At 37.7% G+C, this 8537-nt stretch overlaps 1 protein-coding gene across 1 annotated transcript; it reads right to left on the bottom strand.

Moving 5' to 3' along the window:
• Positions 1–553: 553 nt before the first annotated feature.
• LOC103988518 (protein YIP4b) lies at positions 554–5005 on the bottom strand. The gene is made up of 3 exons (XM_009407059.3): positions 4346–5005; positions 1027–1101; positions 554–936 (listed from the first exon to the last, which is right to left on the bottom strand). The coding sequence occupies exons 1-3, from the start codon at positions 4841–4843 to the stop codon at positions 676–678; spliced, it is 834 nt and encodes a 277-aa protein (XP_009405334.2). The 5' UTR covers positions 4844–5005; the 3' UTR covers positions 554–675.
• Between the last annotated feature and the right edge of the window lie 3532 nt (positions 5006–8537).

The raw sequence follows: 8537 nt of genomic DNA, 5'->3' as shown, positions 1-8537 counted from the left end.
CCGTCTGATGGCAACGTCTGCCAACTCGTACTTCCCATTAGCATAAAGACTAAGCTAAGTCGTTGCCAACCTTCCCTCTCCCCCCTTAAGAAAGAATATAATAATACTTGAGTAATAGTAGTATATTCTAATGCAATCTATATTGTAGATATCAGCAGCACATAAATTGCCACTGAACATTTTACTGCGCACTGGATGTCTTTTATCACCAGATTCCCTGCGCACACATTTCTATTACCTGTAAAGTTCAAAGAAAAGGAGGTCCAGATTGGAACCAAACAAGCACCAGCTCAGGGGATAATAAATGTAATCTCATCGAAACAAAGAACAAAAACACAAGTGATGTACTTGGTTATGAATTTAGACAACAAACAAAAACTAAAACCACACTGCTTTAGATCTTGGTCACAGAGAGAGCGAGAGAGAGAGAGAGAGAGAGAGCACTGTTTATAGATACTCTACAGTACGATGAGCAAAACTTAGAGCATTTATGTTTTGGGAACAAGATGTAACAGAACACATTGCATCAATACATGCATAGGGCATCCCAAGATGACATTAGAAAAAGAAGATATTAGTCTTCAAGAAATGAACAATATCTCTTGCTGGTCTGATAAAAGGGCACTTGAAAACAGACAAACTATATAGTCAACAAAGACGTTTTCGGTTGACTCATTAATCTATTGCGATGATCAAAAAGCCGACAGATATATACATGAGGAAAACAGGGTACAGGGCCAAAGCTTTCCTTCGTGGATTAACGGCTGCGCTCATAAATGGATATGCTGCCCAGGAGCTCCATGCCAATGTTATTGAGACCACAACTATCTTGATTACAACATTATCTTTCAGCATGCAGATCAAGGCTCCAATATCCAAAGGAAAGAGGCAGTAGCCAAGAAGACTGAGACTTTGGAAGAAGATGATGTGACCACCCTGTTATAGTAAGAGAACACGTTCCAAAACAAAAATCTTGGTACTCATGCTACAAATGGAGAAAACACATTCCACACAAGAGCTGCTTACCAGGAGCAAAACATTCAAAGTCAGAATTACAGCACCAGCAGCAAGGACAGCAAATGCAACAGCAAAGACTTCAGACTACAACAAACAAAAAGAAGATGCATCAGATACAAGTCATTGGCACATGGAGCTTCGAGCTAGTGCATTTAAAGTTGTGGCACTAAAGGAAACACATATACAAGGGAAGCAGTCATAACTCTGTTGAATTTGATATAGTAACCTTTTTGGGCTTGTATTATTTTCAGAAAACACAATATTCTCAAACCTCAATGACTAATCTTATATGTAAAGATTTCTAAGAATGTGAAGAGGAACAGGAAGCATATAATTTCACAAATAGTACAGTATACAAAAATGTGAATGAATCAATTCTTGGAATTTCTTGCACCTTAAAATCCCTGATTGAAGCTTTCACTTATTCCACTCAGACCTCAAAAACAGAGTGCACTTCCTGAATTATAAACTTAAAAAAAAACACTACATAGGAAATAAGAGCCCTTTTCCAGGCTTCAACTCAACAAGAATATTATTAGAATTTTCTCATGAAAGAACACCGAAAATATTGGCAAGTAGGTTGGATACTCCAATCTACCTTGATGTGAAACCAAATCAAACATTTGATCCACGTCTCGTGCAGTTGGCTTTTGCCTTGAGTTCATTTCATATTTTCTTCTGAAACTTATTATTCACCAATTCATCATTTTTGTTTTTAGTCTGAATGCTCTAATCAGAACATCTAATATCATATTATTTGATCAATGAAAGAAGAGTGGCATCCACAGCACTCATTTTGCTTCTTGTCTTCTAAGATCTACTTAATGCAGATTAAGAATACAAGAGCCCATTTTTCAGTCACCAGAACTTCATAATCTTAACAAGTATGTTAATTGTTAACCCAATTCTCACACTTTGCAAGGCACATCGAATATGTGAATACATGGCTGCAGAGGAATGTAAGTATTGCACAAACAGTATATAAAAGAACCCACTATAATGCAAAAAGTATTCTGTTCACCGGAGTAAAGGTTAAATACATGCTGTGGACCTGTCAAGGATTGGTTATAAAGTGATTTCTTGGAGATTGTCATATATCATACTTAAAGCTCCATCTTAGTCCTATCTGTAGACAGTTAAGACACTGCTCCTGACGCTTGTCGCACATAATTTGCACCTGGCTGCAGCACTAGCCTTGCACTACTATTGTGGCATCTGAACCAAGTTCCTCGCCATATCACCATCCACAACTCCATAGTCAATCAGGATCATGTCAAAGTCTAAGCCTCATCAACAAGTTTGCCCATTCATTGAATTATTTTTCTCCAGCAATGACAAGTTGGAAGTCCTTGGACGACCAGGATGCTCTATTAGGGAGAGTCTGGTACAGAGAGGAGATCGGACAGTAGTCTGAAACTCTCTTGGGGCATGCAAGCGGTGTCATTTATAACAAAGACCTAAAAATCTTAAAGATGATCTTTATTCATCTCAAAGGCATTAAAGTCTCAGACATCAATTCATATATTTAATACCAAAAGTTGAGGACAAATTAGAAGCCTATATAGCGACGATGACCAATGTTTCTCTCAAATTCAAAATAAAAATAAAATTGTTAGCTATCTTAGCAATTCAATCCAAAAAAAAGAATACTTCAACTTGTTTGGGTAACATGAGAAAGGAAAACACAATTTACACACAAAAGAGAGAATATGTTGATTATGCTGTCTATTCTGTCAGTGCAAGAAAAATCAATGATGACCTCATGAGTACCAAGAAAAGAGAACTCAGTGCAGTCTTGATAGTATCTGGGTGATCAGAATTTGCTTGCATACCAAGTTATCAAATTAAGTCCTAGAGTCTTACTTGGGACTAGATTTGATCAAGCTGTCTTGTTTCAGTAAAATTGCAGATATAAAATTAATTGGCCTACACTGAAGATACTTTGAGCTAAATTAGGCATCCAATTAAAAATATTTAATTGTTATTTTTGACTTCCATTCAAGGAAACCTGCAGTAAATATATGTTTTGTTATTATTCTTTAACTGTCATGTCAAAGAACCTAATTAAATAATTAGAAGTTTGGTGTCGGGGGAAGGGAATCATTGTATGTGATCTTACAAGCATTGAGGTTGTTTTCATGGCTCAAACATCACAGAGGAGCAATCTTATGTTTTACCAAGTCTCAACCAGGAAAGAGATATGTGGAAAAGTGAGAATGTCAATCATAATTTCCAAATATGACAAAAATGTTGTAACTCGTTGAATTGTAGGATATTGGTGTTTCAAAAGAGCTGCTCTTTCATAGATAACAAAATCTTAAAGAAATATATGGTGTTAAATGGTGAATTCCCCAGTATTTACAGCTTTCGTAAATTTTTACAAAGTGGCTCTAAACTTACTTTATTTTGGACAGAATAGATTATTAAATTGATGGAACTTGAAAGCCACTGACATTTGGAAAGTTTGGCCCTCACTGACTGTTTGTGTTGGCAATGCTCAAAATGATAGTGCAAAAGGAATTTCGTGATGCATGGTAGGGTGCAGATTGTGTAGCAACATAGCACATATTTGATAAACATGAGTCTTTACATATAATATCTACAACACTTCTTCCCATTTGTGGTACTTAAGCAACTCTGGAAAATATCTACCGAATGTCCAACAGTCAATATCATAGCCAATCCTTCATCTGAAAACTGGAAACAAATGGTAAATATCTTCACCATTAGGAATAGTGAAAGCTATTTTTTACAATATAATCTTCACATAAGGAGTAAAAGCCTTGGTACTGCCTATTCAGTTAAGGAAAATTTAGGTTATTGTCCATTGCTTATCTGTTTAATGAAGACCATAAACATCATGATCATCTCACTAATTCAATGACAAAGTAGTCACCTTTGTTAAAATCCTTCGAGAAAATATTTATCTCATGAATTAATTTGGAATAAGGGGTTCCACACAATAACAAATCCCAATGTGCGTAAAGGCCATGACCTAATGAATCAGAAATCTCATGATGGACAACAAAAAGGAAGAGAACATTGGACCTACAGTCTACGGTCATTTGACTTATTGGGTATTCATGTCTTGTCGAGAACCTCATAGAAAACTGCATCAATCTAGCAACAAAGATTTTGACCCGACCTCATTATCTTTAGTGTTTCCATTTCACCACAGTTACTCATCAAATGCTGATCCATCGTAACAAAGAAAATATCTGAAAGGCGTCCTCATCACCACGATAATCCAAGATTTAAGCAAGCGCGTGATCAGTGAAAGTTGAAACAAGGCAAGAAAATAGTTCACCAAGATCCAGCATTTAGTTACCTTCTTCACGGATGCCGACCATGACAGGACGAGCCCCAGGAAGATGATGAAGAAGAACGGCCCCCATAGATCCCAATCCCTCAGCGCCTTCCCGGGATCCTCTCTGAACGGGTTAGGGAACACCACCAGCTTCAGATTGCTCACGATCCGCGACAGATCCCGCTTCACCGTGTCCAACACGGGCTCCGTGAGGGTGTCGGGCGGCGACCCGAAGCCATCGGCGGCGATGCCAACGCCCAGGCGGGAGCCAGCGGCGGTGGGAGTGATCGGGAGCGGAGGAGGGGTTGGGGCGGTGGAGGACGGCACCTTCTGGTAGGAGGGCAGGGGCGGGGGAGCGGCGGAGGGAACGAAGGAGACAGGGATGGAGGCGCGGGGAGGGCTGGGGGGCCGGGCGGGGAGGACGGTGACCGGGTGAGAGCCGGCGTTGATGAGGTTCTCAATCTCGTCGATGTCGGACTGGGCGGAGGAGTGGAGGGGGATGGTGTCGCCGTGCGACATCTTGCCACGGGCCGCGGCAATGTGCGGCGCAACCGCCGGATCGAAGGAGGAGGAACGAGAGCGAGCGAGCGAGAGAGAGAGAGAGAGAGAGAGATCGAATGGGAAGGGACACGGAGCGACGATTTGGGATCTCGATCGAACCGAGGGAAGGGGGAGGGGGGGATTAACATTTGTTTTTTACCTTGGCCTCATTTTGCATTTTTTCCTCGTTTATGCCCTGAAATTATTTTAATTCAACGGGGTATTATTGCAGGGTGAATTTTTTACAATTCTACGGGTCATTATAATTCTACTTATCCTGAGGCTGATCCGACACGACCACATAAACATCCATGAGATTGAATGTACTAAGATGTCAATTTCGAGAGTATATATAGAATATACTGTCCAACCTAAATCAAGGATCGAACAAATCGGATCTACGGATCAATTTCATCATTTCTTATCGGTTCCTAAACCAAATGAGACCACTCGGCTCGAGTATGGAAAATATTTTCTTTTGTTTCAAACTATGTTATAATAAATAATAGGTTTAGAATAGTTGAGAAATCATATTCTCGCTATCATCTCATTTAAAATTAATGGATAATATTATATATTTTATTACAATAATATACATGTAATCGATTTTAACTATTGGGATTTCACTGCTTGTTGTTGTTGAATCTCATATTTTGATGATGAAACCAATTGATAATTGTGTTTATGTTTTAATCTACGTTTTGAGTGACGTAGGATGCTTCGATCAAGATGAGACAATTAAAGCAGAAAAAATCATGCTAGGCTAGAGGAACATGTTAGAAGATTGAACGTTGGGCCGGTGGATCGATCGACGTATCGACAGAAAGCTTCAGGCCGTGGATTTGGGCATCGGGATAAGAAGAGCAGGTATTGCGCCAAGGATATCGGAGTTACAGAGTCAACTGGCCGATTGGGCAATAAGCCGTAGGAGAGGACGATGCACCGGAGAATCGGACGAAGCATCGAGGGACTAATGACATGCCGAACAACTTGATTAATGCTTAGTATTAATTGTCTAGATCGAAGTTTGTTTTACATATGCAGGATTAACTACGATGGTAGTAAGACACGCAGTAGGAGTTATATCGGAGTCAAGACCATGATCACATTGGGGGTTCAAGAGTTCAACGGAAGTCCGGACGGTCGTCGAAGATTCTACGGGAACAAATCCGAGAAGTGTAATATCCCCCATTTTTAAAAATTTAATAAATGCTTATTTGTAAATATGAGGATTATTTAATAATTTTTTTTATATTAAATAATATTATAATAGAAGTTTAATATGATTTATGAAAGTTTCAGATTTAAGTTATAAAAAAAAAAAAAAATTAGTGGACATGTGTCACTAGCTAGCCTAATGGTGCCACCTAAGTTTGCTCTAAGGATGACACCTAGCACTTTTCATGCATGCTTGCCACCTTGAAACTTTGCAACTTTTGTGTTAACAAAAAGTAATTAAGTAAGAGATTAAAGGAGAAACTAAATGTAACTTTCAGATGCTGCATCCAACGTGAGTTTAAGAAGAGAAGAGAAGGGAAGAAGAAGAAGAAGAGGAATTGAAGAAGAAGATTTGATTGAGATTTTGCATCAACTCCCCCCATTTGGGAATAAAATTTGTTTAAGGCAAGTGTTCTAATCTCTTCCTACAGAATTCCTAATCTTTGTTTTCCTTTTAATTCTTCATAATGCAAAAGATTTCAGCTTAGTACCAAACCGTTCTTTCCTTTTGATACAAATCCATGAATCTGAAATTTTTCGGTAATCTGACCTCTATTCAATGTTTCGGTCATAACATTTTGTAATAAACTCTAATTTAGACAAAACCTATTCCATTTGAAAGTAAACTCAAATATCTTTATTTTGACACTAAGATTGAATGATTTGGAGTTTAAATGCCTACTAAGACTTCTGTTTCAATTAACCCTATAGATTCTACAAAATAGGGACTGAAATTTCTAACCTTCTGTTACTAAATTGCTCATAACTCTCTAGAGAAAATTCTGAACTAAGCAAAACTTAGTTCTTTGGAAACTAGATTCATGTATCTTTCTTTTGACACCTAGTTGGAAATTTTGAAGTTTGTTTGCCTTCTAAAACTTCTGTTTAAATCGATTCTATCAAGTCTGCAAAACAGGGATGATCATTTCTGACCTTCCTTTACTCTATTTGGTGTAACTTCCTGTAAAGAAATCAAAAAATTATAAATCTGAGTTCATCGGAAAATAGATTGATACAGCTTTCCAATGACACCTATTTTTAGTGATTTAGAGCATATTTGGTCACTCAAACAATTCAGAAACTATACCATTCAAATCTTGTCATAATTGAAAACTTTGTTGGGATTTGCCTATTCAATTTTCATCCTATTGGAAAATTGATTTCTTCTAAATTCTTCTTCAATTGAGCTTTATATTAGTCCTTTGAAGTTCTTGTATTGTTCATCCTGAAATTATTGTATAACTGAAATTTATTATGTAATGCTTTGTTTGCATTTCCTTGTTTGATAAGGCACATGCATATCTTCGTTGTTCCGCATGTGTTTCTGATATGTGTCAATGTTATTGTTCATACTACCCTTTTGTACTCTGGTGTCTTGTGGGATATTATGAACCTTTGCCAGAAATGGTAAAGGGAGTTATGCTTAGAGCCCGCGATTGCTCTGCCGGCCCCATTGACTTCACTCAGACGTGGGTGGATGGAGCTCCCAGACGTGGGAGACTTATGCTTGGTGGTCATCCAGAAATGGATGAATCACATTATGTATGTGGTCCCACAGCGTCATCTATGCTCATTGATATGATATCCAAAGTTTTGTTTATGAGTTCATATTATGCTTTGGATAAAAATGGAATGCATGCTACATCAAGAATGACATACAAGCTTGTGTTTATTATTCGGTTCACTTGTTATACTTTGAAGTGTTTCGTTTGTCATTATTATGCCCCCAAACACTCTTATACCTTAGGATATGCACCTAAATACTTCATGTGCCATTTGATACATGCCTAAATGCTTCCTTTGCCAATGAAATGCTCTAATTTCCTTTCTCCTATTGTTATGTCTAATGCCTGTTTTTGAACGAGGTAAACCCTTGTGATTTTATATCAAAAGAGATGACTTCAAATGAACACTTGTATTTCTACTTTTGTATCTTGATACTAAGCTTGCTTGAACTTCTCCTATCGCCATGGATATGTTAAACGCTTGCTGAGCTCTTTATGCTCACCCCGTTGCTATATAAATTTTTCAGGGTAGCTTGTCACGCACTGAAAAGCTAGAATTGGGTTAAAGCAGTGAAAGGCTAGAAGATTTTTAAGCTAATCTTTGTTGGATGATGGTTTTTGTTGTATAGTAAACTTTACTTCTGATGTAATGTTAAGGATCTGTTGATACTTATGTGTTGTAAAATGTCAAAGGACCACTCATGTGTATGGAATGATAAGTTTAAGAGGTGTAAGGATAAGAACTCATGGTAAATAATTATCTTTTTGTGATTGTATATACTTCTATGACTATGGATTTGTGTTGTGGTTGATGTTTAGTTGACTTGTCTTTGGATTTTGTGAATCTCTAAGTGAAGTGGATTATGATTTATGTAATGTACATGTTTATGAATTGTGAATATTGATTTTTGAATGATTCTTAGTATCCTCAAATTGTTAGATTGGATCCT

The sequence above is a fragment of the Musa acuminata genome, chromosome BXJ1-6, assembly GCF_036884655.1.
Source record: "Musa acuminata AAA Group cultivar baxijiao chromosome BXJ1-6, Cavendish_Baxijiao_AAA, whole genome shotgun sequence".
NCBI lineage: Eukaryota > Viridiplantae > Streptophyta > Magnoliopsida > Zingiberales > Musaceae > Musa > Musa acuminata.
Note: the sequence above shows the minus strand (reverse complement) of the source record. Positions and strands in the feature narration are given on the sequence as shown.

Coding starts and splice junctions, on each gene's coding strand:
- LOC103988518 (XM_009407059.3), bottom strand. CDS start 4,843: ATGTCGCACGGCGACACCATCCCCCTCCACTCCTCCGCCCAGTCCGAC. Junction 1,102..4,345: donor GGTCGGCATCCGTGAAGAAG/GTAACTAAATGC, acceptor TGTTTGTTGTAG/TCTGAAGTCTTTGCTGTTGC. Junction 937..1,026: donor CTTTGAATGTTTTGCTCCTG/GTAAGCAGCTCT, acceptor TTACTATAACAG/GGTGGTCACATCATCTTCTT.